The 15,982-nt window shown below is 32.9% G+C and overlaps 1 protein-coding gene across 4 annotated transcripts in view; it reads left to right on the top strand.

The window, feature by feature from the left end:
* LOC150108868 (ubiquitin-protein ligase E3B) overlaps positions 1-15,982 on the top strand; it is a 552,093-nt gene that overhangs the window by 91,561 nt on the left and 444,550 nt on the right. For 3 of the 4 annotated variants that reach the window (XM_090410488.1, XM_090410470.1, XM_090410479.1), the window contains exon 4: positions 3,406-3,470. In XM_090410488.1, coding sequence (XP_090266614.1) covers positions 3,406-3,470 — 65 coding nt within the window. Of the gene's footprint in view, positions 1-3,405; positions 3,471-15,982 lie in introns of those variants that run through there. The other variant, XM_090410497.1, reaches the window with a different exon arrangement.

Genomic DNA, 15,982 nt, shown 5'->3' with positions numbered 1-15,982 from the left:
GACACAGAATCAGCAAAGCTGGTATCGTGGGAAGTCAATTGAATAAATTCATATGGAATAAGAAAGAAATTAGTCGGAACACTAAATTAGCTGTATACAAGACTGTGTTCAAACCAATTTTAACTTATGGATCTGAGAGCTGGCTTAGAAGTAAAACACTTGACCAAAGACTAGAGACCGCAGATATGAGAGTCCTGAGAAAGATTAGAGGCGTGAACAGATGGCATCAATGGCAATATCATATTAAAAATGAGGATATTAGGAAAGAACTTGACATTGTCAGCATCCAGGAATGCGTTAGCAGAGCTAATCTCAGATGGTATGGTCACTTAAATAGAATGGGAGAGGAAAGATTAGCAAAACAAGTGTTCTCTGCCAGGTTGGCAGGAAAACGACCCAGAGGAAGACCAAGATATAGGTGGATTGATACGGTACAAAGTGCCTTAGACGATAGAAATATAAGATCTGATAATGTTGGAGTCTTGACAAGTAACAGACTGATTTGGAGGAAAATTGTAGATAGGAAGTTAGTAATGATGTAGTTTTTTCATGTAGTACTGTCATATCCTGTACACCCCTTGAGGGTACATGGCAGGAATTTGATGATGATGATGAATTCTTTCTCATCCATTTTTCACAAATCACGGTACATGATCAATTCAAATGAACAGCAAAAACAGAGTAATAGATCTACCTGACAAACTTAGTGTGCGATCCTCCAACAGTTGTCAGCAACTAAAAATAACCTTGATACGTACTTGGTGGTGTCATCTCTTCGACTTTGCACTGACTTATCGAACAGCCCTTGTATTTGTATGATTGTCATTCATATTTTGCTGTTGTTTTAATATATGAAATTTAGTCATAAATTTTTCTTTATTACTTTTCAGAATATGTTTAGCTGACTTATTAGTGATCCCTTCAAATGTATTAAAAACGTCAGAATTCATAAAACTGTAGAGTTCAGATTTTAAATTTAAAACTTGATTTTGGGTCATTGCTAGGTTTTTGCAAGCTGTTTCAATTTGTTTCCTAAGTATTGCTTTCTCTGTATGGGCATAGATTTGAAGTGCTTTGGCAGAAGTAAATTTCTTTTTCAGCTTGATGCAGTTAGGAATAAGATTGCTGTCTCTACACCTCTTTAAAAAAAAAAGCCAGCTGATTGATCATTGAATATAAACATTAAGATGAAGTAATATCTCCATCTTCTCTCTCTCACTTTGAAAAAACAGGACATTCTGCTGAAACACTGCAGGAACACAATCTTCCATGAAAAGCTTAAAAATGTGTTCTTGCACAACGTAGACTAGATCTGAGCATCGTATTCTCTGGTCTAGGACCCTTTTGTTACATTAGTGTCATTTAAGTTTGAACATCTTCAAAGAGTGAAGAACTGCTACACCATCCTAACGTAACTAATACTATTACTTTTCCTTAGCTAAAATTAGGGAGAATCTTAACATTATTAATGGAAATTAATTTGTTTTTAAAAACAAATTATAACATCTTACTAGCTTTTGTGTGGTGTTTTGTGTGCTCTAATGTGTATGGTTCACATCTGAGGAATAGAAAAAATTCTTTGTTATTGCTCTGCATTTTGATTTACTTGTTCACTGATGATGATCTCTAAGCTTCAGATCAAAATATTTGCATCAATAAAGTATTTTTAAATATTCAAAATGTTCCTGCCTTCAAGATAATTTTTTACCAATGCTTAATCATTACTTTGCATGCCATTCTTCAATATGGTAAGGACAGTCTAGTCACCATCAGTGTTGATTTTTTCTTTAAAATAAATAAAAAAAAAAAAAAAATGAATAAGAAGGGAGAAAAGATCCTTTTTTTAATACTGAAATCTCAAGAGATTTAAGTTTTCAGAACTAACATAAATCTTTATCCAATCCTTCCTGTACAGCCTCCAAAAAAGACTTGGCTTTCTTATACTAATTTTTTCTTCCATATATAACTGTAATTTTGTACAAATCTACAATCAGTCTTACCTTAAAATACTGTTCTTATATTTGGGTACCATTTAAAAGAAACATTTAAATTTAATTCCATTCTGGCTATTGGAATTTGTTTCTCTTGCAGGACTACCTTTTTATGCATGTCTTGTACCCATGAAAGACCGAAGTCTGTTGTATATATTAGTATTATGGGCTGAATATTAGATAATCCATAATTCCTGTTCTATAAACAAAGCATGGGACTCTTAGTCACTTCACACCTCCATTAATTAGGTTTGTAGTTGTACACTGGACAATGAAAGCATCTACCATTTTAGAGATATTCACAAGCCATCCATGCCTATGATGGAATTTGAACCTGTAACCTCTTGGTTAGAAAGTAAACATTGCTATTGACTTAGCCAGCCAGGCCAGCTATTTGTCTTTTCACTTAAATATTTTTTAAACAAATATCTTCAAAATCTAATATACTATGTGCATGTTACTCATTATCATTTATTTCATGGCGATTTTTTTTGTTAGTACGGCAGTTCCCTTGCAGAATCTTAGATCTATTGGATTGGGGTTGAGGATGGGACTACTATAGTTCTTTATTTCTCGATTAGTCTGGACTCCCTGGAGGTGTCATGTAATAATAATATTACATGACACCTCCAGGTGTCATGTAATATTATTATTATATATATATATATATATATATATATATATAGAAGCTGATGACTTCACATCACTTTCCTTAGTATCCCATAATGCAAAGCATATATCCTTACAGACATGTATAATGCTATGCATTATGGGAAGGGTCACTACCCAGATCAGTTTCAATCTTGAGGTCTCATCAGTGGGAGCCAGACCCAGAAATGATACAAGGTTGAAGTGAAGCAGAAGTCATATTTCCATTTACAAGTAGCCAAAAAGTGTCACACCTTATTATTAAAATACTCTGGATCAGAGATAGATGTTGAAAGATTTTGCACTTGGTCATACTATAAATTAAAGACGCTAAGAAATTATATTCTTGGTTTTTTATTTTTATTTTATATGAATTTGGTTAGCAAATACTCCACTTTCTCTGATATATTGTTATTTTATTTTATTATTATTTTTTTTTTATTAGGAACTGAGAATTGAATAGGTCATTAAAATTTATACTCGTATCACATTAAGCTAACGATGCAAAATGTGTAAAACATTCAATTTTTAAGTGCTTTGTATTTGTGAAATTTCAATTCTTTTTCTAGCACTGTAAATTAATTTTCTAAAAACAATTATTTTAAAATTTTGAAATACTTTTATTTAAATTGTATGAATTTGAGGAGTTAGCATTGTTGAACAGTAAAGAGGTAGTATTATTTGTGCATGAAAAATCATTTCAGAGAAAATTCAGTCTCTAAGTGCTGATTTTTTTTTTAAATTAAGTCTCATTTATTTTTAACAGTAGACATCTACCAGATTATAAGAAGATTTTTATTTATGATTAAGGAAAATGAAGAAGATAAACAAGTAAGTTTAAACATCTAATGGTATATAGAATTTATTTTGAGTACTTATGTTGCAGCTAATAGTTACGAAGACAGTTAGGCATTTTCTTCAATCTGTATAACAGATATTAATGAAATACTTTGTGTGAAATCATGAATAATAAATATCCCTGTAAGTTTATATTTTCAGTTTTATATTTTTAGAGTTTAAAAATATAAAACTGAAAATATAATGTGCTGCCACTTATTGCTCTTTGCCTTAAAATTTATAATAACCTTCTGATAATCCCCAGAGCTCCTGTTGGACTGATTTGTATTTCTAGCTTTTCTTTGCATGATCACATGAAATCCATGTTCTTCTCTGCATGTAAGAAACTAAGTTTTTTCTCCCTCTTTCTTTCTCACAAGATATTAACATGCACAACTTCTAACCTTGTATAAATTCCACATCTATCCTCCTTCAGTATCTTACATTTGTGGGTACTACTGGCTTGGTTGTCTGAGTGGATAGTATCCACTTGGCAACCAACAGGCTTTGGATCTCACTGTAGACATGGATGATTTGTGGATGTCTTAGGCAGGAGATGAATTTCATTACCTGATGTGAGACTGTTACCAGACTACTACTGGAGGTGCCATAGCTTGACAAAGTTCTATGTTGGGTCTCTAGATTATCTGTTATCCCACCCATGATATTAATAATAATGTACTCTAGGTTGTAACTCTTACTTTTGTCGGTGGGATTCTCATTAAAAAGAAAGAAAAAAAAAATTAAACTGAGTATTTTACTTGGTGCTATCCAGAAAAAAGTCAGTCCATTTGATAAATGACTGTCTCAATTATACCATTCCACAGGTATTTTTGTGGACACTACTTCATTAAAGTGGCCACAATCATTCTTACACTTTTCTGTAGTCATGTATTCCTTCTATTTAATTTAAAAATAAAAAGCTCTTTGTTATGCTATAGTCATATACAAATCAAATTGTAGTTAATAATTTTCTTGAATGTACCTTTCAAGGAATGTAGTAGTTATAGATTATTAATACTAACATAATTCATAGACATGATAAACTTGCACATAAATTACATGAAGAAAATTAAAAGTATTTCATGTAACTAATTTGTGATGAGTATCTCATCACATCATCAGAGTGAATACACAAAAAATAATGGACAGAACAGGGAAGCAACAATGGAATGACAACAGATGTTACAAAGCTCTTCCATTCTACTGCTCCTTGGCTATGAAGCATGTTTTATTTTGCCATCTTTCAAAATAATTACTCCAGACTTGAATATCTTTAGTTTTTATGTGAAAAAACTGAAAGAACAGGAGCATGTGAAGAACTCTCCAATCTTCAGTTTAAAAAGAATTTAGTAAATTAATAATTAAATAAATTTATCTAACAGTTAAATTATATAATGCTTGCATGAGAATTGTACATAGAGTGCAATAGACAATTAATAAATTATTCACATAGTGAATGTAAAAAAGTGTGTAAAAGAGTACATTAATACATTTTGTGTGTATATAAAGGTGTGTTTGTGTGAAAGATTACTTTGAAAGATTGATGAATGAAACACACAGCAACAGTGCGGTGGTCGAAAATATTCGAGAAGAATGCAATCAGGAGTATATCAAAAATTTGAAATATGGAAAGGCAGCTGGAGTGGAAGATATTCAACCAGAATGGTGGTATAAGTTTTACAGCAGCTACACTGCATAATGCACAAGGCCTGGTCAGAAAGTTAAATTCCAGATGATCAAGTACAGCTCTCATACTAATGCACCTATAAAAAAGGAAATAACACTGAATTTGAGAATTACACAAGAATTCCTACTGAATGTTCCTGGTAAGATTTATTCAAGATTTCTCAAGTGTGAATAAATCCTATTCATACTTAAGAGAAGGTTAAAAAAAATTGTGGAGCAGGGAAAACAGCTTCAGGCCAAATAGTTTGTCAAGATGAGATTTTCACTTGAAGATAAATAGTTGAGAAATCATGGGAATATATCAAGGATCTGCAATTAAGTTTTGTAGATCTGGAAAATTCATGGCAAGGTGTCAAAACAAAAGCTGTTCAAAATTCTACAGTTATGTTGTGTGAATCGGACATTATATCGAGCAATATTCTGTCTATATTTGAGTTGTAAGTTAGCAGTTGGAATTGAAGGAGATACAATATGGTTTGATGTTAAATCAGGTGTGAGACAAGGTGCACATTCTTCTTATTCATCTGTATGAATCACATTATGAAGAAAACTGTACATTAAACCTGATATCAAAATTGCATATGTTAATCTCAGTTCTTTACTTTATGCAGAGGCTGTTTATATTCCTACCCCAACTCAACATCACCAGAGTTAAAGATCGGTACTATCAACATAAGAAGCGTGAAGGGCAAAGAAATGGAGCTAGCTGAAGAATTAGATAAGTACCAGATCGACATAATAAGGGTGACTGAAACAAAAAAAGACAAAAACTGGTGAGATCTTTCCGAGCAATAAATACAAAATATTATATTCAGGAAATGACAATCAAGGAAAAGGAGTAGCCATAGTATTCAACACAAAATACGAGGCTAATCTTCTTAAACGGTAGGCAGTCTCAAATAGAATGATGTGGGCAAATATCAGAATGGGGAATTGGACAATGAGACTTATTTGCGACTATGGTCTCACAGAAGGTTCTACTAAGGTAGAAGTGGACGAATTTTTTGATGCTTTAGAAAAAGCAACTGACACAATGAAACAGGAAAAGTTGGTCCTTGTTGGGGATCTAAATAGCAGAGTAGGAAATGATTGTGAGACATACAAAAATATTTTGGGAAAATTTGGAGAAAAGAGCAAAGCTAATAATAATGGCAAATACCTGTTGGATTTCTGCTCAGGACATGGACTGGTTATTACTAACACCATGTTCCAACATAAAAATGTGCACAAATTCACATGGAGAGAAGAGGCAAGGAATAAGAAAAGTCTCATTGACTATGTTATTGTTGATAGTGATGTTTTCTCCCTGATGCAGGACACCAGAGTGTACAAAGGATTTGAAATTGGAAGCGATCACTATTTAGTCTTGAGCAGGATAAAATTGAATTTCATATTGAAAAGAATAACATGTAAGAAAGTTTTAAAGCGAATAAAAGTTGAACAGCTCTTAGATGTGAACTGTAGACTAAAATACACAAAGATTATTGAAGATAAAATGAAAGAGTTTGAGAACAGGAACCAAACCTTGGAGATTCAGTGGCAAGACTTGAAGAAAACCCTGATTGATTCAGCCAGAGAGGCATGTGGTGAGGTTGTCTGTAAGGATAGAAAAATTAGAACTCCATGAAGGACACAGGAAGTTAAAGAGGCAGTGAAGGAAAAGAAGAAATCATATCAAAAGTTCCTGGCAAATAAGTCAGCTAGTGCTCTTAGAGAATACAGAGACAAATGTAAGAACGCTAAACACTGTGTAAAACTAGCTAAACAAAAGTCATGGGTGAACTTTGGCAAGAACATAGAAAATAAATATCAAGACGGTGGTAAGATGTTCTGGAGGTTGTTGAAGAAGCTTAGAAATGGAGGAAAGAGTGTTGTAAAAGGAATTAGAGATGATAAAGGTGACATGAAAACAGGAGAAAAATATCCTTGCAGTATGCAGTAATTACTTCAAAAATTTGCTAAATGAAACAAGCAGTGATAGCACAGTGGTAAAAAAAACTCTCCACAGGCATGCAGTCAGGAATACATATCCATACTTGAAGTAGAAAAAGCCATCAAAGGTTTGAAATGTGGAAAGGCAGCAGAAGTAGATGATATTCGACCAGAAATGCTGAAGTATGGTGGTATAAAAGTCTTACAGTAGCTGCACTGCATAGTTCAGAAAGCCTGGACAGAGGGACAAATTCCCAATGATTGGAGTAGAGCTCTCGTAGTACCCATATATAAAAAGGGAAATAAAACTGAATGTGAGAATTACAGAGGTATTTCCCTACTGAGTGTTCCTGGCCAGATCTGTACAAGTATACTTGAGAAACGGTTGAGAAGAATTGTGGAAGAAAAGCTTGGTGAAGAACAAGCTGGATTCAGACCATATAGAGGCTGTCAGAATCAGATCTTCACTTTACGACGAATAGTTGAGAAAGCATGGGAATATAACAAAGATCTGTATCTAAGTTTTGTCGATCTTGAAAAGGCATATGACAAGGTGCCAAGAGAGAAGTTATTCAATACACTACAGTTATAGGTTGTCAATGGGGCATTATATCAAGCAATACTTAGTCTTTATTTGAGTTGTAAGTCAGCAGTTAGAATTGAAAGAAGTACAGGAAGATGGTTTAATGTCAAATATGGGGTGAGACAAGGATGTACATTATCCTTCTGTTATTCATTATCTATATGGATCACATTATGAAGGAAAGTGGTATTAAACATATCAGAATTGGAGATGTCAATGTCAGTTCTTTGCTTTATGTGGACAATGTTATACTTCTAAATAAATCCGCTACACGTTTGCAAGATTCTCTGACTAAATTGAATAACTTTTGTAATAGATATGGTGTGAAGGTCAGCATTAAAAAGACAAAGACAATGAAAATAGGCAGAATCATTGAAAATGTCAACTGTGTTGTGAACAGGGGAACCTGTAGAACAAGTAAAACATTTCAGCTACTTAGGCACTATTTTTACTGAAGATGGTAAATTAAATATGGAAATAGACAACAGAATCAACAAAGCTGGTATGGTAGGCTGTCAATTGAATAAATTCATATGGAATAAGAGAGAAATTAGTCAGAACACTAAATTAGCTGTATACAAGACTGCATTCAAACCAGTTTTAACTTATGGATCTGATAACTGGGTCAGAAGTAAAACACTTGACCAAAGACTAGAGACCGCAGATATGGGAGTCCTGAGAAAGATTAGAGGCATGAACAGATGGCATCAATGGCAATATCATATTAAAAATGAGGATATTAGGAAAGAACTTGACATTGTCAGCATCCAGGAATGCGTTAGCAGAGCTAATCTCAGGTTGAATGGTCACTTAAACAGAATGGGTGAAGAAAGATTAGCAAAACAAGTGTTCTCTGCCAGGTTCGCAGGAAAATGACCCAGAGTAACACCAAGATATAGGTGGATTGATACAGTACACATTGACTTTGATGATAGAAATATAAGTTCTGATAATGTTGAAGTCTTGACAAGTAACAAATCAATCTACAATTTGATCTACCTCCAGATCAATCTACAATTTTCCTCCAGATTGATCTGGAGGAAAATTGTAGATTGGAAGTTAGCAATGATGTAAATTTTTCATGTAGCTATCATATCTTGTACACCCCTTGAGGGTACACGTCAGGAATTTGATGATGAATAAATCAATTACAAACATGCAGATTCCTAACTAAATTGAATAACTGCTGTAATGAATTTTTGGTATGAAAATAAAAAGACAAAAAAAAAAAAGAAAGAAATTATGAAAGTAGGCAGTAACATTGAAAACATCATTATTCACAAGGCTGTGTTCAAGCCAGTTTTAACATATGGATCTGAAAGCTTTGTTATAAATAAAACACTTGATCAGAATCTGTAGATATGAGAGTTCTGAGAAATATCGGGAGAGAATGAACATTTAGCATCAACGGCAAAATCATATTAAAAACAAGGATATTAGAAAGAAACTAGATATTAGCATTAAACAATGTGTGAGGAGAACTAACCTCAGGCAGTATAATGACTTAAACCAAATGGGAGAGGAAAGGTTAGCCATTTTTTTTAAGACAAGAAAAAGATCCAGAGAGACAGAGACAAAGAAATGATCATGTTTTTTTCTGCTCTTTCCTTGTTCCATATAAACATATTCAAATGACTTCTCATTACTAGCCTTACTTATTAATGTTGTTCTTTTTTTACATTTAATTTGGCATCTTCACTTTAAAAAAAAAAAAAAAGCTGACAAATTCTATTTCTTAATGTTTTCTTTCTCTGCATAATTTCATAGTTTGGTGAAAATCAACAATGAATTAAAGATGCCAAGAAATTTATATTCTTATTTTCATCCTTTATCCAAGTGTAAGAAAACAAAGTTTGCATGTGCAGTAACTTCATGACTGGGCTGCTTGTATATACTAATGACTTCACATCAATTGCCGTAGTATTCCATAATGCAATGCATATGTCGTTGGAGACGTATAATGCTATGCATTATGGAAAGGGCCACTACCCAGACTAGTTTCAACCTTTACTGAGGTGAAAAAGTAAAGGTGCTCATCATAGGCCTAAAGTGGTTAGTGTAGGGGTTTTAGAGAGCCTGATGTATTAGGAGAAAGAAAAGACAAGATAGTATATGAGAGGTAGAAGAGCTGAAGCCTTTTCTCTATATGATCATATAGCCAAAGGCTTTTAGTTTTCCTTTTTCATCAATCTCATATGGAAGAATTATCAAAAGACCAATTGAAACTAAAGTGCAACGATCACTGACATGCAGGTAGTTAGCCATATCTGAGTTTAACTGCCTTGAGTTGGTCTTCTCTGCCTGGAATTGCTCTTCAGTCATCCCTGCAATTGACCATAAGAGCACACTGAATTAAGAGGATGGAACCATTTAAAAAACCTCTCATAGCAAAAATTGTCATTATATAGATATTTTTTGATGATGTTTTGAGGATATCCATTTTGTGATAATGTGTTGACTATTAGTGAGAGTTCAGTCTGTGTATCCACCTCTTCTGATATAAACTTTTTGGCTCTATGTTTCAACATGTGGATAATGCTCAGTTTGTGTGTCTTGTGTTGGTTTGAAGTATAATGAAGATATCTTCCAGTATCTGTGGGCTTTCTGTAAATGGATAATTTGACACTGTTAGGTTGTTTTTTTTTATCAAGATATCTAAAAAATGCAGTTAGTTGTTTTCCACTTCCAGGGTGAATTTTATCTTGCTATGTATTGAGTTGATTTTATCCACAAACGATTTTAGGTTATCTAAGCTGTCTTGCCATAAAAATTTATTTTATTGTAAACTGGTCTGTATTAATAAAATTTTATTTCTATTATAAAACGACCAAATATGTATAATTTAAATGTAATTATAAAAAATATGGACTTTAAACTATTCAGTAATTCACAAATAAATTTTTATACATTTACTTAATGAAGTATTTATCAATTATATATACCTTATAAGTTATAACTTCTCTTCATATATTTATAATCTAATAATTCAACAATATCATTTTTTATGAACATAATTGACAAATTTCTCAAATGCATCTGACTTAACGAATTGTGTAAATATTTTTAACGAATTTAAGTACAGAAAATGAGCATTCACTGCTAGCATTACAAACAAGCAGTGTCCAGGGCCGCATTTGTACTTCTGGAGACCCGAGGCGCAACATCATTATGAGGCCTCAAAAATAAGCACTTTTTTTTAGTTTATTGAAAATAAAAGTCAACATTTCCATTATAACTAATTTTAATAACACAATACAACATTGATATACATATATTTGCATTTTAAAAAAATATAAAAATAAATCAGTTCAAATTTAAATAAAAAACTAAATTTTTTTTTTTTTTTCTGGCCTTGGTTTTAGCAAATATATCTATAATGTCATCATAATTAATCGAATCCATTATATCTGATTCAATGCATAATAACGACAGGTCATTTGTTTTATTTTGGTGCAAGTTGTTTCTTAAATAATTGTATAAGGATAAAAGTTTAAAAAAAAAAAAACGAAAAGAAAAGAATTTAAATGCAATCAAATTAAGCTTGCTAATCAAGGTAAAAATAGGAATTTCATCAACTGTAAAGTTCAGATATTCTCACTAAAAATAAAAATTTTGAATTTATGGTAATAAAAAATTGTAGCAAAAATCATATTTATGGAATTGCAACATGGATCTAAATATAAATATAAAACGTTTCAGTTTGCAGTAACATGCACAATATGCCCACCCTGGTTGACAGAATGGTTAACGTATCTGCTTTCCAACCACCCAACTTTAGGTGAAAGGTAAATTTTGTCGCCTAGTGTGAGACCACCTTACTGGATGCCTGGGATTCACATAAAAAGCATATAATATATATATATACTAGTCCTCCCCGAGTTCTGGACTGGTAGGCCGGTTCTCCTTGAATTATGACACAAAAACATTACAAAAAAAGCTTATCATTTTATATTATAGAGTAGATATAGGATTAATTCAGTTCCAACTTTATCGCACAATTATTAAAATTTATTCAACTCCAGATTTTATTTATTTTTTAAGTTGCATTAATAAGCCTAATAATTCCAGTGTTAGTTAAAACATAGAAGCAGCCAATAGTAACGATAACATGCTATGCTCGCTAACATCCACTTTTTTTACTCGACATTTTACCCTAAAATGACTAGAATCTTGATGCACTATTATTTATAAATAATAATAAACTTGAAAATCAAATGCTCTGTTTATGTGATATAGAAACTGCTCTTACCCACTAATTAATACAAATAGCAGCAGCACACAAAAAAACCTGTTGTCTCAAAATGATCACAAGTTCAATACTCAGCGATCTGTTCTTTTCCTAACAGGATTCTGGGAAATCACAGGGTGAAATATTCTTAAGAACATTATGGATTAAACTGACCATATATTTAATTTCTGGATTAAACTGCTAAGTCAGTGATTGGTCAACACAAGTCAAACATTTAGTAAGAGAAAATTTCCAGAGAAGGAGATTGGAATTTAGTAATATTGATAAGAACAATAGTCCAGGTAGTTCTGAAGCTAAAACCATCTGTGACAAAATGAAACTAGTTTATTTAATTAAAAACACAAAAACACAACCAATTTATTAAATATATCTTTATAGAGTTCATAATTAAAAGGACTCTAATAATAATAATTTCTACAGATGTGTCTCATATTGTTTTGGTATTATCAAGTTATTCTGAAGCATTATGAATTTTGCTATTTTATTATGCCGCTAATATTTCTTCAAATGCGGCACTTTTTACAACAAAACTGGCTAAGTTATGTTGAATATATCTGTTTGCAAATATACTCAAAATCCCTTTGACCTAATAAAAATGTAGAAAGCTGATGAAGTTTCATCAGCATTCTATCTGTTAAGATGCAATTATCCCCCCCCCCCTGCCGTTAACGGATTATTTTCTTTATGTGCACTGTATTACTTGGAATTTCTTTACTGTCCTACGATATTTGATCCTTTTTTACCGCACAATTTATTTATCGTCTCTTCCTAAATAAAAACGAATTTCACATGTGCGAAAATAAATAATCAAAACGTTTGTTTACATTGGAAATATTATGTCAGACATTTATATTTTTTTAATAACATTTATTGAAATAAATGACATTTTGCTTTCTTTCCTTGCAAAATAAAATTATATGAGTCGCACATTTCAATTTTAGGAACGAATTTTTATTTTTTTTAATGAACAACAAATGATGTTAAACTGCATTATTCGAGGTTTCCGATTGCGAGTCTTTTTAATATCAAAAATTTATATCCAATGATATTTTATCAGATTCTTCGCTTTTGTCTTTTGCTTAAAACTGCAACAGTACAATTACTTTGAAAAAATAACGAATTCAAGCAAAAAGAAAGTGCACATATGTTATCTAGCAGTATTTTGTGTGTGTGGTGATAATTTTGGGAGGGGAGGGGGGGGAGTTAGCCATTAAAGCCGAATTAATTCTGTTACGAAAATTTTGGAAATAAAATTTCATTTTGACGCATGCACCTACACGTTTCGAAGGACAAAATGTAGGGAAAATATTGCTACTTCAGAACTGCCGCATAATACTGAAAATATGTACATAACAGTTGACTTCGTAACTGCCTTTTATTTCAATTTATAAGGAGTGATTGGGGGGAACCAAGAAAGTTGAAATTCAAAAACCTACAGATTACGTTTATAAAAATTATGCATTACATGATATGATTCAAGATTTACATATGATTCTCTATAAAGCAAAATTTAAAAGTGTGAACCTTCACACAATCTCTGCACTAACCTTTGAATTAAGATTATGAATAAAAAATAAAGCTTAATTTGGAACAGATTGAGGCTGTATTCATTTTTAGATTTGGATCTTCATAAATTTATAAAATAATTGTTTTACAAAAATAATTATCTTCAATCTAGTTCTGGGAGAATTTATTGGTGAAATGTATTGGTGATTAAAATAATTAGCCAAAAAATTGATAGTGACAGTGATACAATATGAAGTGAAGAAAGTATGAAAGGATTTCTTATTTTGCGCTAGCATTAAAAACTATAATTATATGATAAAAACAAGCAGCATAATGAATATAACTCATAGGTATTTAGTCTGATATAACTTGAATTCCGGTTACCGAGCAAACGGCAAGCAACTGTGTTTCTTGCTGTAGGCAACTGAACATAGCTACAACATACGCCAAGTAATATGGTTAAGTGTTCTTTTCAGCGTAAAGGATTATTGCCCCTTCTAATGGACATGACTGTCAAACTAGACTTCTTATCCATGTTCTTTCAGCAGATGGACAGAATATTATCCAAATTTGCTGGATGTCCAGCAAAGAAATGGTGCACTTACATACATGAATTTTATGGAATACAGGCGTTTCTGTTAGTTTTATATGTAGCAAAATTTGGCGACCATAGACGATGGCCTAGGTTTGCCTAATGATAAAACCGGCCCTGCCTTTATTCAAGTGTAAGCAAACAAGTTTGTGCCTGAAGTATTTTCAGGACTGGGGCAACTTGTATATAGAAACTGATGATTTCACATCACTTGCATTAGTATCCCATAATGCAAAGTACACGTCCTTACAGGTATGTGGGAGCCAGACCCAGAGGTGATACTAAGGTTGAAGTAATGCAGAAGTCATAAGGTGTGATACCTTTTGGTTACTTGTATAAGAAATTGACATCTGCATTACTTCAACATTATCATCTCTTGCTCTGGCTCTCACTGATGATACAAATAAAGGTCGAAACCGGTCTGCATAATGACCCTTCCCATAATTTTAGCATTATACATAAGGATACATGCTTTGTATTATGGAATACTGAGGCAAGTGAATGTGAAGTCATTAGCTTCTATATACGAGTTGCCTCAGTCCTGGAAATATTTAAATTGTTCTACTTTTTCAATTTCAGGATTTCCAATTTTCACTCTTGTATCCGATAATTGATTCTGCCTAGTATTAATCATTATTTCATCATCATCAAATTCCTGACATGTACCCTCAAGGGGTGTACAGGATATGATAGTACTACGTGAAAAATTTACATCATTACTAACTTCCTATATACAATTTTCCTCCAAATCAGTCTGTTACTTGACAAGACTCCCACATTATCATTATATTTCTATATAATGATAATTTCTACATAATTCAGTATATTTCTACCATCTAAGACACTTCGTACCGTATCAATCCACCTATATCTTGGTCTTCCTCTGGGTCGTTTTCCTGCCAACCTGGCAGAGAACACTTGTTTTGCTAATCTTTCCTCTCACATTCTGCTTAAGTGACCATACCAAATGAGATTAGCTCTACTAATGCATTCTTGGATGCTGACAATATCAAATTCTTTTCTGATTTTTAATATGATATTGCCATTGATGCCATCTGCTCATGCCTCTAATCTTTCTCAGGACTCCCATATCTGCACTCTCTAGTCTTTGGTCAAGTGTTTTATTTCTGATCCAGCTCTCAGATCCATAAGTTAAAATTGGTTTGAACACTGTCTTGTATACAACTAATTTAGTGTTCCGAATAACTTCGCAGAGTGCTTAAGGGTCAAAGCTGTATAACTGAGAGGAGACCTCCACATAGCCTTTAAAGGAATGCGGAGAAACGACCAGGGCTTCTGACCTAATGTCCAATCCTCACCTTCTCGTAGTGCACCCTGTTGGGTATCTACTTGGATACTGAACGAACGAGGATGGGCTGGCAATTTGCGATTTAGCCGACCAAATTGTATTCTTATTGGTTAAACCAAAATAAAAAATGATGGTACAACATGACAAAATTTTAGGCCTGCTTGGGCGTAGCCCAGTTAAACAAGGCCCCCCCCCCCAAATCTGAAAGCACACCCCAACTCAACATCACCAGAGTTAAAGATCGGTACTATCAACGTAAGAAGCCTGAATGGCAAAGAAATGGTGCTAGCTGAGGAATTAGATAAGTACCAGATCGACATAATAGGGGTGACTGAAACAAAAAAGACAAAAACTGGCGAGATCTTCCTGAGCAATAAATACAAAATGTTATATTCAGGCAATGACAATCAAAGAAAAGGAGTAGCCATAGTATACAACACAAAATATGAGGCTTATCTTCTTGAATGGCAGTCAGTCTCAAGTAGAGTAATGTGGGCAAATATCAGAATGGGGAACTGGACAATGAGACTTATTTGTGCCTATGGTATCACAGAAGGTTCTCCTATGGTAGAACCTTCTGTGAATCCAGCTTGTTCTACTAATGTGATCCATATAGTTAATGAATAACAGAGGGGATAATGTACAT

This window comes from Typopeltis vanoorti, chromosome 2 (genome assembly GCF_054136105.1).
Source record: "Typopeltis vanoorti isolate ZY-2024b chromosome 2, IOZ_Tvanoo_1.0, whole genome shotgun sequence".
NCBI lineage: Eukaryota > Metazoa > Arthropoda > Arachnida > Uropygi > Thelyphonidae > Typopeltis > Typopeltis vanoorti.
Note: the sequence above shows the minus strand (reverse complement) of the source record. Positions and strands in the feature narration are given on the sequence as shown.